The following is a 17310-nucleotide window of genomic DNA, read 5'->3' on the forward strand; positions in this document are numbered from 1 at the left end:
GGTAACCTTTCATCACTTCTTCAGCCTTGCCTCCGCCCACGATAAGAGAAAAGGACTTCATTTATGAACTCTCTTTACAGACCTTGCTGAAGTTCTTATTCTCCTTCAGTTGTTAGTCCTGCCAAAAAAATAGAAATAAGCAATAAACTTAGCTAAAAAGAAAACAAAGATTAAAAAAACGGTATACTTTATAATGCAACTTGATAATATCCTTTGACCATCCTATTGACTTCATACCCAGTCAAAGTCAAGGCTAATACAACACATGTTTTCTCTTCATTCAAGTTTATACGAGCCTTGTTGTTTACATCAAGGGGAGGAATCCTCCAGTAATGGAAACAAACTCTATGTCCTCTGCACCTAAACTGCTAAGAACATCATCATGAAGGGTTTGAGGTAGGCTTCCTCTTTCATGGGATTCCCTAGTAATGGCAAAAGAAGGAATCTTGTGAGAATAACTATTTTCCCTCTGCTAAAAGTGGACATCGGGATGTCACCCCTTTAGTTTTATGGCTCAGTCTAATGGAACCCTGCCCCTTGATGCCTCTTCCAGTCTCAGGTTAGAACTTGAACTCCTTTTTAAAGGCGATGACATCCCTTTTTTTAGAAATAGATCTGACTCTTATTGTGTCTATATTTCTGTTTAAAGTAGAAAAAAAAAAAGCTTATAGTGAAAAGAACCTAGAAAGAGTTTTTCTTCTTCGATTAGAACAAAAATAGTTTAGGGTTTTCAATAGAGTAGTTTTTTAGAAATTACAGAAAGTATAAGAAAAGGTAGAGGTAAGAACGACTAGGGTTATAAAGGAAACTTTTTTCCATCCTCACTATTGGATGAATGATGAATGACTTTTCATGTTATTTTAGATTCCCAGAGATCTACTCAATTACTGCATTAAATGTAAGTCGTCGTTTTGTTTCCTAAGAGACACCTACCTATCCACAAGAATCCTAACAGTTCTATATAGGATAACCAAATCTTAAACCCCGACCCAACGTTACATGTTTTCCAGGTCTGAAGCGTTCATTTCATTGGCAGAAACGATCCAGGGGCTTCGGGGAACCCTAAAACAAAGTCTTTTGACTTGATTAATAGATAGAATCAATGGGGAAAGTAAAAAGACTCTCATTTAATATTGGTAACCTTTCAAAATCTTTGTGTAATAAATACACAAAGACTTTGAGGGCTACTGATGTATCAACGTGTTTTATTTTTACCTGTGTCCTCGTTTAAAGGAATCAAAGGCAGAGTAATAACTCAACATCCTTAAGCTCAGTCAAGCACTGAGACCAAACATATACGAGTCTGTTGAACGTTGAGTCCAAATATATATGGGTCTGGCGAACTGTCAGACCTAACATTTTTGGACTCAACCAAGTACTGAGCCCACATATAAATGGATCTGGAGAGCTGTCAGACCCAGCATCCTTGAGATCAGTCAAGTGCCAAGCCCACACACAAATGAATTTGGCGAGTTGCCAGACCCATTACCCCCGGGCTCAGCTAAATGTCAAGCCCAAATACATGAGGCTCTAGCAATCTTGCCAGGCTCCATTTTAAACCATGAGATATTTTTTCTTTAATGAGTCAGAAATATTTTCTCTTTTTTACACATAAGTGGTTTTAAGGTTATGAGAAGAAGATAACTTTTTAGTTCTTCCCTCCAACAAATAGTAACAATGGTGGGCTATAAGGACTAATTGGATATCTTAAAAAAAAAAGGAGTTCTCAATTTTCATTCTCAACTACGTATGAATGTTTCTCTAAAATATTATTATTTTTCTTTCAAAAGACACTTTAGTATCCAAGAGTCTCCAAATTTATCAAAGAAAACTTTTTGCAAGTATCAGGTACCAATCACCAGCTACCTTGATTAAAAAAAAATTAAATTATCAGAATCAAGATATTAACTAATTATCCAAAATATAAACTTTTCCTCAAACTACTTGAATATTTTAGAAACTCATGAGGTATATAAGACACCATGTGTGCACGTAACAGGTCTTGCCAGTTTTGTATCACGTGAATCAGCAAACAGGGAGTCAGGAACCATCCTTGAATCTTGATTCCCATGGGGTGCGAGTTGTCCCCTCTGATCCACCTTCACGTGCAAACTCTTTGTAGCTTGCTTTAACTAACACACATGTTAGACGAGACCGCAGCACCTTGTATCTATCATGTATTAGCAAGGCATGTGTTTTTGACTTAAAAAACGTGAGGCAAATTGAAGGTCGGTTTTCACTTTCCGCCAACCTTCCGAATTAGCTCCACGTTTTAGTGAGTTTATTGAAAGAGAGATTAAAATAGCTCGAGTTTAAGTCGAAGAGGAAGAGAAAAAGCAAGAACATAGACCGAACTTATCTATTGGTTCAGCAATGACATAAAAGCGGATGGGATTTTTGTTTGTCCATCGTTATATATGTTTCCCTCGATCATCTTTATCTTTCCTTTTGAAGGTCTTGTCTTAAAAGTCACGTATCGATCTTTTGCTGTCCAAGTGTTTCCAAAGGCATCTTGAGATGATTTCGCTACATAATTTCCCCAACTTATATTTCTTTTGATGATTTCCAGCTGTGTGTATATACAGAGAGAGATTAAATAACTCAATTTATTTTTATATGATTTGATCGAATCCTTAATATTCTTTTATACTCTTAATTGTGTCTATTATGTTCTTGTGTACAATATTAGATTCTTTAATATATCCCTCTTTTAAATTCTTCCATTCAAATTGATATAGTTAAGGTTTTTTTTTTTGAAATTATCCTTAGCTATACAATAATATAATTTTATTTTTTTAAAATCAAAACTTATTTTTTTGAAATTTTAATGGTTGAGTAGTTCTTAAACTTTTTATTTCTTAAAAAACTCAGTTATTTTACAAAATCTTTTTAATTTATCATGTTCTTATATTAACTCAAGAATAGTTTTAAAAGAAATTAAAAATAGTTATATCAATTTTGATATAAAAAAAATGACAAAAAAATATATTAAAGAATCAGAACTATATAAAGATGTAGTAGATATAATTAAAAATGTAGAAATATATTAAAGACTTGTGCAGATATATAAGTATCATATTGAATCTTGGAGGTATTTATTATTGTTTTTACACAAAAAATGTTTATTTTCTTACAGACGAAATTAAACCAGGTAATGATTTCCATTTATTCATGCTGATGAAGATGATCGTCCACTAAAATAAAATTTGTTATTTATAATTGTATTATATAATTATATATACGAGTCATTAAATTAATGTAAATTCAATTAAGCTCCTCGTCAGCAAACATATATTATTATTATTATTATATGGCATTTTAATCAATCAGTTATGTATTTAGTTGTATCTTTATTTGAGAAATTTTATATTGTTTCAGGTGTAATTAATCATTAGTGTTTATTTTATAGATTTACTTTGAATAAATATATAAATATAAAGATGAATAAAGCATTATGTTTGACCACATTTAAAATGAATGGAATGTTTTCACTTTAACCTTTTTTTTTTAATCCACTCTCTGCTTGCATCCGTCTCTCTAATCAAATAATTGCAAGTATTTTATTTTACAGTGATATAAAATTTATATGTTGACAACAGTACTACTAATCAATAGTTTAGGAAAATGACGCGAGCTTTACGCATGCAAGCCCCTATAAATTTACCAGTAGACCAGTGTAATGTTGAAGACGGAGGGAAGGGAGGCAAAATAAATAAAATAATTAAAAAAAAAACATTTACATACCACTCATTGCTTTGGATTATTGTTAGAAGTCAAGGTCTCTAAAGCGAAATTTTCCACAAAAACCTAAACAGAGAACAAGGAGCGATACCTACTATGCTCCCCCTTCCTATTCAAACTCTTCGGTCTCCATTCGACCATTGACAATGAACTCTTCAAAACCAACAAGAAATCGGGTCGTAGTCATAATAAACAAAAGAAATTATGTCGTAGCAGCCGGCACACGTTACCATGAATTTCACAAACAATTAATTACAGATAAATACGTGGGTTGATGGTGTGGGAGAATTCGTTTTGGAGATGACTTGACAAGGAACTAACTCTACTATTTTTAGATAATTGACTGCATACGCATGATATATAACAAGTTTATTTGCACCAATATTTGATGTTGACATAAGAAATTAAGAATAAAACAACTGGGAATTAATTTCCCTTTTTTTTATTTATTAATTTCATGTTTAAATTGTTGCTCCGACTATTCTCATGGAACAACTTAATTATTCGTCCAATCCTAGCTAATCTTTCTAGTCCATTCTCATCCAGTTGCATCTAAAAATCGAACACCCCTTTCTTAGATTTGTATATTTTAACATTGTATAGCTTTTGTGGAGCATTATTCCATAATGTCGTGTCGTGTTACACCAAGTGGAAGATTTAAGTAGGATTATCTAAGAAAACGAGAGTTTCTTACGCGCAATACAAGTCATTCCAGCATAAGCATATTTCAAAGTTGAAAAAAAAAATACAATTCATATGAATTAAGAATTAATTGGCATACGGTGACCTCGCCAAAGAGGAATCATTTTATACATATATACATATATATATATATATATATATATATATATATATATATATAGGAAATTAACTATCGGTATGATGCAGCTTTGGCGGTGTTATTATATATCAGATTAATCATATTTCTTAATATTTTACACATCCTGGGATGGTTGTCAGATGCTACAGTCGTAGCAGTTGTCCGTATAAATTGATACAACTCTTTTTAATTACATATATTAAATGACAAATATGCGAGTTGTGTTCTTGCCTGTCCAGTGCAAGCTGGGTGGGAAGTTGAGTTTTTCAATTACCCACTTCAAAATCATAAAAACTGTGAAAGGGTATGTTTTATCAGGTAGAATGGATAAGAGACAGGAAGAATCATTAAATATTATCTCATTCACATTTATAAGTATTTAGCTGACCGAAGGGATCGAATATAAGTTAAATCTATCCATATTAGAAGGACAAAAAAAAATAAAAATTCCAATCCTTCCTGTGGTTCTAATCTTTCTTGCTAAATTAAGAAACACACTCTATCCTTTACTTATCCTTTGCTAAATGATACACGGCAATATTTACACCTATCCATTTTAATTTAGGCGACTGGTCACCATATATAGATGGATATGTCATATGCAATGCAAGTTTTGCTTGGTGAGTTAGGAATTTTAGTTATTGTTAAAGAATAATATAAATCATATCTTGGGATCTTACCTAACGAGTTTAAGCTATTGGGTTGAGATGGTTATTTGACGTGGTATCAGAGTTTTGATGACCAAGCGGTCACGAGTTTGAATCTCATCATCCTTATTTATTTGATAAAAATTAAGCACAAGATAATATAAGCATGTGCAAGTTTCAAGCCTAAAGAGTTTTCACTTGAGGGGATGTGTTAGAGAATAATATAAATCATATCTTGGGACCTTACCTAACGAGCTTAAACTATTGGGTTGAGACGGTTCTTTGACAGTTATAGTGTTTGGTATTATGGTGGTCGTTGTTTTTTAAAGTATTTTTTGTTTAAAATTATATTAAAATAATATATATTTTTTATTTTTTTAAATTTAATTTTGATATTAGCATATAAAAAAATTTAAAAACACTAAAAAATTAAAATTAAAAGCATGCATGTGATGACCAACTGATATGTAGACTTTGATATGTACGTCCAAGTTATAATTGAATTATCCATGTCATTTTCTAATATTGGGAAAATAAAACCCTCAATTAATATTATCCCAGTGCTGCAATGTTCTTCAACTTCATCCTGTAACATGTAAGATTTATCAATTATAATTGCATAATAATTTAAAATTTATCAAATTAAACAACATGTGTGTAGCTTTTTTAAAAAACAAATTCCTCGTCGCCGTGTTAGAAACAAAAAATTCAAACAAGAAGCCAAGGAAGTTAAGAGGAAATAAGACACACGTGGCTGCCCCTGTTGTATTACAATATGGGAATCATGGGAGTCTCGTGGAGTCGGTGTTCTATTCCTAATTAAATCTCTGCCATGTCTCAAAGAACTCTTTGTCTGCCGTACGTACCTGGATTAATAAATATGCTTCAAACACTAAGAACTTGTGTATTGCTCAACATGGTACCGTAATTGAGGATTTTTTTTGTGTTACTCTTCCGTTCAAGCTGGATTAATAAAAAGAGCATGTTCTTAGTCACACAAAATTAAAAATAGGATGTCTTGTCTACCAAATAAGCAGCAGAGCCACAGGTATATGCCGCTTACTGTTTTTTTTTTTTTTAATTATTATTATTAACATGGATGTCCAGGCCAGCTTGCGTGCATCTCGACTAATCCCACGGGCCCTGAAGTTGACGACCATGTAAACTTCCAGTGGCTCTGAGGTTTGTAAGACTCGAACTGATGACCTCTAGGGAGCAAATATAGGGTCTGACCAGTTGAGCTACACCCCTCCGGGGTTTTTTTAATTTAACAACTAATGTAGCAATCATTTTTTTAATTGATTTTCCTTTTAAATTTAGAACTTAAAATCATCTTGTTAAAAAATATTCAAGTTATATAATATTTGATTCAGAAAAATATTATTTAGAAGTGTATCTAAACCAATATGATTGATGTTGTTAAAATCTTGAGAGACACATTGCAGACATTTTAGTTGTACAAGTGAGGAATATTAAAATTTTAAGAATAAAAAATTCATCATTACCAACAATAAAAGTCTCGTTGTTTTAAAATGTTTCAACGAAGTAATACTCTTCTTTGTTTTAATTTAAGAATATATATTTTTATTATTAGTATATATGCTAGGACTTTAATTTAATAAAAATTATAAGTTTAAATAGATGTATCGAATGCATGCTAGTATTATATTTGTATTGAAAACATGTTTGCTATAATGAATTATTATTTTACATGCTTATAGATTTAAAATTATATGAGTTGTAGATTTTTTTAAAAAACTTTTTATATTTAACATGTTTTATTATAAAAAACTAAATATCATTGTTGATTAGTCTTTTTTATATATATATATATATATATACTATTTACAAATTTTTCAACATCAAATACAATACGTGCACACAAATTTCTCTAGTAAATTAATTGTTACAAGTTTTAGAAATTGGAGTTTGCAATTAACGTTGATCGTTTCAATTTCAATATTAAAATGTTTAGACATATGTAAACAAAAATTCTGACATGAAATGTTATAATATGAAGGTCAATGAATTACTTGCCTAGCTAAAATCTAAATCTAAATCTAAATCTATATATATATTAACATAAAAGTCTTGTGAATAGATTAACAACTCGGAATTTAATAATAAATAAAAAATAATTAGAGAATAACCTGAAACAAAACTTATAGTAACATGTACGGTACGCGGTTAGAAGACCGCGGACTGAAGAAAATTAAAAGCATGTCTCATGTGGCAAGGCTAATATAACGGTGAAAACTGTCTCACACGCCGGCAATGAGTCACATCAATGACCCACATCTAGGCCCCCAAAGCAGCCGCGTGGTGGATGACGCGTATACCATTTTGCCCCACAACTCTTCGCTGACATGGCGGTCACCTAACCCCACATGCCTGCCTTATTTCTAGCCATGTCTACGAGTTGTAGGACCCGCTTTGTCTCCTTTTAACCCTACATTTTGTCAAGGCACAAGTGTTTGTTTGTGTCCAAATTTCTCGTCCCACACAGACCCGTCAGCTTCCTTCCAAGCTCTCTTTTGCACCTTTAGGTCCCCACTCTTACATGGCTCATGACGTGGCATACCATTTTCCTTCACGTAATGCCAGTGCTGACTGACTTGCTTCCCATACATAAAGCCCAACAAACCCACCCTCCCTCCTCACTCCTCATCTCTCAATTTCTTAAATCTACTGCAGCACACCCCATCCCTCTCTTCAAAGACAAATTTTTTTCTTCGTAAAAAATCTTTCATTTTTTTTCTATATGGCTGTTGATAATGCTCTTTCATCACCTTTGGGTCCTCCAGCGTGTGAGAAAGATGCTAAAGCTCTTCAATTCATTGAGGAAATGACTAGAAAGACTGACTCAGTTCAAGAGGATGTTTTGGCCAAAATCCTGATCCAAAACGCTGAGGTCGAGTACTTAAAACGGTTCAACCTTGATGGTGCAACTGACCGTGAGACTTTTAAGTCTAAATTACCCACGATCAGATACGAGGATCTTCAGCCTGAAATCCAACGAATTGCTAATGGTGATCGCTCTTCCATCTTATCAACTCACCCCATCTCAGAATTCCTTACTAGGTGAGTTTTATACAAGTATAATACTATAAAGTTTCCTTGATTAATTGGCCTGTTTGGGTTTTTAAAAAGTCTACTGTGATTATTGGCCTAAGTTTTTGTCTTCTTGAAATTTTATAGTTCTGGGACATCTGCTGGCGAAAGAAAGCTCATGCCAACAATTAAGGAAGAGCTGGATCGTCGCCAATTACTGTATAGTTTACTCATGCCAGTAATGAACCTGTAAGTTCCAAAAACAAAATCCCAATAAACGCGTTCAAGTTAATTATGCGGGCTTCATTTAATTCCAGCTCACATGCATGTGTGAGTCTTACTTATAAAATTGCACTTTTTATGCACCAGTTACGTGCCTGGCTTAGACAAAGGCAAAGGCTTATACTTCTTGTTCGTGAAGTCTGAAACAAGAACCCCAGGAGGTCTCCTGGCTCGTCCGGTGCTTACGAGCTATTACAAGAGTGACCACTTCAAGACACGTCCATATGATCCTTACAATGTGTACACCAGCCCAAATGAGGCCATTCTTTGTGCAGATTCATTCCAGAGCATGTACACTCAGATGCTCTGTGGCCTTCTAGAGCGTGAACAAGTGCTCAGGGTCGGTGCAGTCTTTGCTTCCGGCCTTCTCCGTGCCATAAGGTTTCTCCAACTTCATTGGCGGGAACTTGCTGATGATATCGAGTCAGGAATGCTAAACAAGGAAATAACTGACCCTTCCGTCAAAGATTGCATGGTAAAGATTCTGAAGCCAAACCCAAAGCTTGCAGAGTTTGTCAGAATGGAGTGTAGTAAGGAAAACTGGGAAGGGATCATTACAAGAATTTGGCCTAACACCAAATATCTTGATGTGATTGTCACTGGAGCCATGGCCCAATATATCCCTACCCTCGACTACTATAGTGGTGGTTTACCTTTGGCGTGCACTATGTATGCCTCATCAGAATGTTACTTTGGGTTAAACCTGAATCCAATGTGCAAGCCATCAGAAGTTTGTTACACAATCATGCCAAATATGGCTTACTTCGAGTTTTTACCCCACGATCCTAATGGGTTCACTCATGATTCAACTCCAAAACTTGTTGACCTTGCTGATGTTGAGTTGGGTAAGGAATACGAGCTTGTTATCACAACCTATGCCGGTTTATACAGGTACCAAGTTGGTGACATCCTTCGAGTTACCGGGTTCCACAACTCAGCCCCTCAATTTCATTTCGTAAGGAGGAAGAATGTATTGCTTAGTATTGACTCGGACAAAACAGATGAAGCTGAGTTACAAAAGGCAGTTGAGAACGCATCACAACTTCTACGTGAATTCAACACAAGTGTTGTTGAATACACTAGCTATGCTGATACAAAGACAATTCCTGGCCACTATGTGATTTACTGGGAATTATTGGTCAAAGACTCAGCCAACTCTCCTAGTGACGAAGTACTAAACCAATGTTGCCTTGCTATGGAAGAATGTTTGAACTCAGTGTATCGACAAGGCCGAGTTGCAGATTACTCAATTGGACCACTCGAGATACGTGTGGTAAAAAATGGTACATTTGAGGAGCTGATGGATTATGCAATTTCAAGAGGGGCATCCATCAATCAGTATAAGGTTCCAAGGTGCGTCAATTTTACTCCAATCATGGAGTTGCTTGATTCAAGGGTGGTATCCAAGCATTTCAGCCCAGCTTTGCCATACTGGACACCGGAAAGAAGAAGGTGATTTCTTTGGGCACCGACCAAAATCAAGTCTCCATTGGTGTGTAGAATAATAATATTAGAGTACTTATTAATGTTAGATTAATCCTTAATGTGTGTGTGTGTGTGTGTGTGTGTGTTTTTCATTTGAATGAGGAGTAGCTTTTGTGACAAAAGGTTAAAGGGCATTTTGATTAGGATGTGTCAGGGTCAGGTTTTGTGTTTTGGTTCAGCTAACCTGTGGAAATGATCTGCCCTTGACTGAGATGTTTGTCTAGTGCATGAAATGTTTCTTTCAGATGCGGTGGACCATGTATTTTTATTTTATTTTTTTGTCGTTTTTGACATGTTTATATCATTTTCGTGCGGGCGAAAACATGCCGATGATCGATTCAGCAAATGCCGACTGGAACGGATTGCATAGAAGACTATTAGAGTACAGAGATTAAAGCAAAAGAGCATAGACCATAATATATATGGTCCTCTTCTGGGTAATTTCTTCAATGTTCTGTGGGTCTACCAAGAAAGTGAAGTGAAAAGATAAAAAGGAAAGGTCTGAAATATTACAGCAAGAAGTTACAAAATCACCATTTCATCTGTAGAGATTCCGGCGTTGGATGAGTATTATTAATTAATCATAATAATATAATAATATTAGTTATCTAATCCGCGTTTATCAGTGGATTATTTTTTTTTTTCAAAAAAATAATAGGTATGCATGTTGCTTCGGTGTGTTTTCTTATATAAAAAATTTAAAAATATAAATAAAAAAACATATGCAAGCATCTAATTAAATAAATTAATAATTATTTGTATAAATAAACAAAAAGAATAGTTAACAATAACCAAAAAAAAATGAGAAAAATGAAAGATGAATGTACATTTGATTAGGTTCACTTAACTTGTTTATTTAAATAAATAAAAGATAAATCTACACATTAAAAAACTCTCATGACCTAAACAAAGATAATCACAAATAAGACTAATTGAATAAACTCATGCCCTTAAAAAATATCATGCAAGGCCCAACGCATCAACAATATTATTAAAAATGAATATTTTTTTATTTTTAGAAATAATATCTTGAAAAATCAAACACAAACAAAACAATTCTCAAAAAACTTATATTAAAAAATAGCATGCAAAACTCGTGACCTAAGTCATGAAACTGTGATAAACCTATTGGAAAACAAAATTAAAGATAATCACAAAATCAATACTTTTTTTCAAAAAAAAAAACTAATGCAGAATGATAATATTGCACAAAATCGAATCCCCGACAAAACAAATGTCGAAAGATGAAACCAGAAAAAAAAATTAATTATACAAAAGGATATACAAAAAAATGAGGGTGAAAAAAAAGCATTAATTAGAGGTCAAATAAAAATTTTCAGTTGGAGGGTTGAATTGAATTGAAAAATAGATTTAACAAAAGAAAGAAAATCAAAAGAATAAGGGTTAAATTGAAAAAAAAACTTTGATTCAAGGATGAAATTGAAAGCAAAAAAAAAACTTCAACAAAAGGGCAAATGAAAAAAAAATACAAATAAAAAAATAAGGATCGAAATGAAAAACAAAACATTTGAGAAATTATAATTGAAGGACTAAGTTGAAAAGAAAGAAAAAACTTCTATAAAAAGAATAAAAACAAAATAAGAGATTAAAAGAATGAAGACTGAAATTAAAAATAATAATAAATTGTAGTTGAAGGACTAAATTAAAAAAAAAAACTTCTTTAAAAGGAATAAAAATGAAATAAGAAATTTAAAGAATGAGAACTAAAACTATAAATGGAATAAGAAATTAAAAGAATGGGGACTAAAATTGAAAAATAAAAAACAAAGAGGATAAATGTTTACTTTATCTGTCAGGAGAGAGAAAAGAAGGGGAAAAAAACAAACGATCGTTGGTGAAAATTCAACCACCATAAGCCGACACGCGTCATCCCGTGTGGAAGAGGACCCAATTGTGCATCCAAGAAGACGATAGAAGGTTAAATTTGATCACTGGGTGGTGTAACATGTGCCGCCTAAATGGTACAGACGTCACCCATTTGCTGACGCATTATCAATACTCGCCAACAATTTTCTAATTGAAATAATCAAAAGTAAACTTGAGAAATACCAAAACACCCTTTCATGACCCTGTTAATTACACAAAAACTCATGAAAAATTATAAAAATACCCTCAAATGCAAAGCTATTTTTGTTTTGTCTAATCTAAGGTTAAATTCGTACTTGTACTGTACATGGACAATGAGAAAACCGGAAAAACCACTTGTTCAGTAGCCCAATAATTTTTTGATCTTGGGGATAAATAAGTATTTTTACTATTAAGAAACTTTCAAAAAGTCAAGAAAGCCCTTGGTCAATAATTTTAAATTTTGTTGACTTTAGAGGTAAAAGAGTATTTTTATTGTTTAGAAAAAAAAAGATACATACACTCCCAATCTTTCAATGACCAATGCCTTGATAAAAAAGACCAAAAAAACCCCAACCTCAAGGCCTAAATTTTTCTCCCTTAAAGGTAAATAAATAATTTCATTGTAGCAATCCACTATAAATAGTGTATTGCTACAATGAAAACACATTTTAAAGAAATAAGAGATATTAACTATTCGATTTATAACACCGACTGGGATTAATAAGTTCGTTTTATTTTAATTAGATAATAAAAAAAAGGCAATGATATTAATTGGATAATTTTTTTACAAAAATCATGATACCTTGGAAAAAACAATGGGAACACAAAATTGGATTAAAAAAAAATTGGCAGGTCAACAAACTCTAAAGAACATAATGAGAAAAAAAGAATTAACTACTAAAAAGAATCTAAAATAAAAAAATGCTAATTAAAAGAATGGGGTGAAAATCAAAATAAAAAGTAAATTAGAGGGCAACTGATTTTTTTTATTGTAAGGTTAAATTGAAAAGAAAAATAACTCAAAAAAAAAAAAATAAGAATGAGGATAATATTGAAAAAACAAATAACACACCATAAACTTGGATTAAAGGGTAAGATTAAAAACCAATAAAACTTTTATAAAAGAAATAAGGAAAAAAAATAAGAAATCCGAAGGTTAAGTACCAAATAAAAAAAGGAATATTTGAAAAATTAAAATTGAAGAATTAAATTGAAAAGAAATAACAGTTATACAAAAGGAAAAAAGACAAAAAAAGAAATTACAAGAAAAAAGGACACAAGTTTTTTTTTTGCAGTGTTAAATTGAAGAGAAAAATAACTCAAACAAAAAAATAATAAAAATTGAGGATCAAATTGAAAACAATAACATTAAATAAACTTGGATTGAAGGGTGAAATTGAGAAAAAAAACTTTTATAAAAGGGTAGACTAAAGAAATTAGAAATCAAAATAATAAAGTCCAAATTGAAATGTATAATATATTAAAAATTGGAATTGAATGACTAAATTAAAAGAAAATAAAATTCTTATTAAAGAGTCAAGGATAAAAATAAGAAATAAAAAAAAAAGATTGAATCACATATAAAAAAGAAGAAGAAGAAGAAGAAGTCCAATTTGTGATTTTTAAGAGTGGAGAGAGAAAAGAAAAGAAAAGAAAAGAAAAATTAGAAAAAGAGACTCATCGTTGACAAACCACCCAACCATCAACGACAAGTATTGTACCAGCTAAAAGAGAACGAGGCAATGCATCTAACTACATGGTGAATTATTAATTATCAATCATCAAAACCTCTATTATAGTAAAATTTCTTGATAAATCTAGTTATATGGTGAATCACAATTTTTGAATAATAAAAAAAATTGTGAAAAATAATCATTAATTTTTTATAAGATTGTATGAAAAAAATAAAAATAACCACTAATTATTGAGAGAATTTGGTTTTGAGGAAGTAATAAAAAAAAGAAAAATAAAAGTATGTTTAATTATTTTTATTATAATATTTATTTAATTGTCAATATATTTTTAGGATTTCGTTAGCTTTATTCAATAAGACAGCTGATTTTTAGGAAATTAGGAATTATTTATAATTTTATTTTGATTTATGTTTTGTATTATTAAGATTTTCTTAATTTTCTATTTATGCTGCTATATTAAACTTTTAGAAGAGGATATTTACTTTACTTTTAATGAAAACCCTGCTTCACGACAGCAGCTGCACATTATAGCCAGGTCAAGATACAAAGTTTATGATGTCCATTCATTATTATTTTTGTCTGCTTTAGGATAATTGGATAGGTGTTATAACCACTTGTTCTCTTCATCGTTACTAGAAAATTAATATATAAAAAAAATATTAATAGATTTTTTTAATATATTACAATGATATTTATCAATCGAATTTTTTATCATTAAATCCATCAATAAAAACCAATAAAAATATTCTTACGGTATATACAAAAAAAATCATAGTAGAAAAAGAAGAAATAAAAAAACCAAATAGTTCGATAACGTGTAAATTTTACAAACAACATCATCGACAAAATTAACCTAACGGTAAAATTCATCTATGAATATGCTGACGGAAAACTTCTGTCAATATATACTGACGACATTACAGAGGATATTACAGTGAGATTCAAGAAGACAAATCGTACGGTAATGTGATATTTCTACCAATAAAATTGCCGAGAGAGTTACCATCATATGTTGGATGTGTTTGTTTTTTCAATTCAACATGTTTTTTTGTAAAAGAAAAATAATTTATTTATTTTAATGGTTTTAATGTGTTAATATTAAAAATAAAAAATTTATAAAAATATTTTTTTAACTGAAATATACTTTTACAGAAGCACTGCATTATTAAACATTCACTTTATATTCAACTTTTCTTTCCTTGCCTTTTCAGTGAATTATCAAGACTGTCTGCCAATAGATTGGCCATGGAAATGAGGTGGATGAAAGCTTAGAGAATCAATAAATCTAAGATTTAAGGCCCCTTGATCATACCAAGCAAGTAATATAAATGGATATTGTTGCCTTTCTCTCTTACCACCACACTCAAAAAAAAAGAAAGGAAAAAACACACGCCCCTGCTCTAAGCCAAGGCAAGCTAGTGAATACATGAACTATCACAGCCCATATTAACAAAAAATTGCAGCACCTTGCTCCAAGTTCTCCCAACTATTTTGCCAGTCGATAACTACTAGTGTATTAAGGCCTTATTTGCGAACATTCTATTAAAATTTAATTTTTTTTATTAAAAATTATTTTTTTATATTTTTATATTATTTTGATATGTTGGTTTTAAAAATAATTTTTAAAAAATAAAAAAATATTATTTTAATATTATTTTAAATAAAAAATATTTTAAATTACAACCGCTTTACTATATTAAACAAGCTCCGAATGCCATACAATGCCATCAACTACTTGTAAAATTTGCTCTACAATCATCGATCCAATGGCTACATGTCATATCAAACTCCTAAAATATGTCGGACTTTTCCTAAACAAAAAGTATTATAGTTGTAGATGTGGTTTAAAATATTTTTTATTTAAAGATATATTGAAATAATATATATATATTTTTTTAAAAAAAATTATTTTTGAGATCAACATATCAAAACGATCTAAAAATATAAAAAAATAATTTTTAGTTAAAAAAATTAAAATTTTTAAAAACACAGGTTGAATCGTGTTTTCAAACAATCCCTACATTTCTCACCTGCTTCATTTCTATACGTGGTTATATTATAGTAGTAATTGTTTTTTAAAGTGTGTTTTGTTTAAAATTGTATTAAAATAATATTTTTTTATTTTTTAAAATTTATTTTTATATTAATACATTAAAATAATCTAAAAATATTATAAAAATAAATTTAAAATAAAAAAAATTAATTTTTTTTAAATACAAAAACAAACACTTGTATCTTGTAAGAGTCCAGGTGCACTTGGGTTTTTCATGAAACAATTCATTGTTTGTCCAACGTAGCGATCACACAAGGGACCCTCCTCATTAGCCAGCCAGCTTTGAAAGCACACCTGCTCCTGTGCGATCCAATCTCTTGAGTTTATTCATTTTATGGCATTTTTTTAGTGTTTTCAATGTAGGTATGTTGTATTATTATTCATTGCAAAAGTAGGTGCATTGTAATTAGCAAGCATAGCAGTCAATTCATCAAACGATAAAGATGAATAATTTTTCTTTTCGTTTTTTCAAAATCATATTCGTGATAGATTGAAAAGTTCGACTACAAAAGTTCTTGACAAGTGGGGGTTTACTCCTCGCATTTCCTTTTTGGCATAAAGTTTTTAAGATCAATCACGGATTATGAGTTCGCATAATTAGTATGATTATTATATTATTTTTACTTGCCATATTATTTTTAAAAATATGAGAGAATAATATAAATTATACTTTGAAACCTCACCTAAAAGTTTAAGCTATTGGGTTGAATTGGTTCTTTGACATGATATTAGAGCCTTGATGACTAAGCGGTCACGAGTTCGAATCTCACCATCTCTATTTATTTGATAAAAATTAAGCATAAGGTAGTGTGAGATTGTGCAAGTTTCAAGCCTAAACGGTTTTCACTTGAGAGGGTGTGTTAGAAAATAATATAAATCGTATCCTGGGACCTCACATAACAGCTTAAGCTATTGGGTTGAGAAGATTCTTTGACATTAAAATCATGAACTCAAAATATAACATATATTGAATAAAATCTTTTTTAATTATTAATATAGTAATATATTAAATGATATTTTTTTTAAATATCGAGAGAACAATATATTGGATTGACTCGAGTTAACCTATTAAATCTATAACCTGAGCGATGAGACTGCAATAACCCTTTAGAAAAAAAATCAAAATAAATTATGAAGATCAATTTATAATCATTCCAATATTGAAGGATGAAATTAAAAAGGATAAAAAAACTACCTAAGTCAACCTAGGTGTTAGCCAAACCCGTGACCCGGGTCATGAGATCTAGACATCCCTATAGAAAGTAAATCCAAAAAAATTATGAAGCACAATTTCTAACAAATGATGAAATCAAAAGAAAGATCAATTAAAAAGTAAAAAAAATAAAAATCCAAGTCAACTTGTTAAACTCATAATCTGGGTCTTGAGTCCGGAATAACTTTTTTTAAAAAAATATATGAAGCTTCATTTTCAACAGATCCAATCTTAGCGGTTGAAATCGAGAAATTTTTTTTTTATCCATTAGACATGGATTATGTAAACCCCTGTGAATAAACTAATAAAATTAAGGAAGGAAACAATAAGTTAAATGACAGAAATAAATATTTATCTCGTGGGAATAATTATTGATGGGAGAAATTAAACAAAATTATGGTGAAAGGGTTTTAAAAAAATGAATTTAGTGTAAACAACATTTTGAATAGATAAAA

General features: G+C 31.0%; 1 protein-coding gene across 1 annotated transcript; it reads left to right on the top strand.

The window, feature by feature from the left end:
* Positions 1 to 7861: 7861 nt before the first annotated feature.
* Positions 7862 to 10270, top strand: LOC7465052 (probable indole-3-acetic acid-amido synthetase GH3.1). Its single transcript, XM_002300212.4, has 3 exons — positions 7862 to 8289; positions 8407 to 8508; positions 8629 to 10270. Exons 1-3 carry the CDS (start codon positions 7970 to 7972, stop codon positions 9995 to 9997), a joined length of 1791 nt encoding a protein of 596 aa, XP_002300248.4. The 5' UTR covers positions 7862 to 7969; the 3' UTR covers positions 9998 to 10270.
* The last annotated feature ends 7040 nt before the right edge of the window (positions 10271 to 17310 follow it).

Source organism: Populus trichocarpa, chromosome 1, assembly GCF_000002775.5.
Source record: "Populus trichocarpa isolate Nisqually-1 chromosome 1, P.trichocarpa_v4.1, whole genome shotgun sequence".
Classification (NCBI taxonomy): Eukaryota; Viridiplantae; Streptophyta; class Magnoliopsida; order Malpighiales; family Salicaceae; genus Populus; species Populus trichocarpa.

Coding starts and splice junctions, on each gene's coding strand:
- LOC7465052 (XM_002300212.4), top strand. CDS start 7,970: ATGGCTGTTGATAATGCTCTTTCATCACCTTTGGGTCCTCCAGCGTGT. Junction 8,290..8,406: donor ATCTCAGAATTCCTTACTAG/GTGAGTTTTATA, acceptor GAAATTTTATAG/TTCTGGGACATCTGCTGGCG. Junction 8,509..8,628: donor CTCATGCCAGTAATGAACCT/GTAAGTTCCAAA, acceptor TTTATGCACCAG/TTACGTGCCTGGCTTAGACA.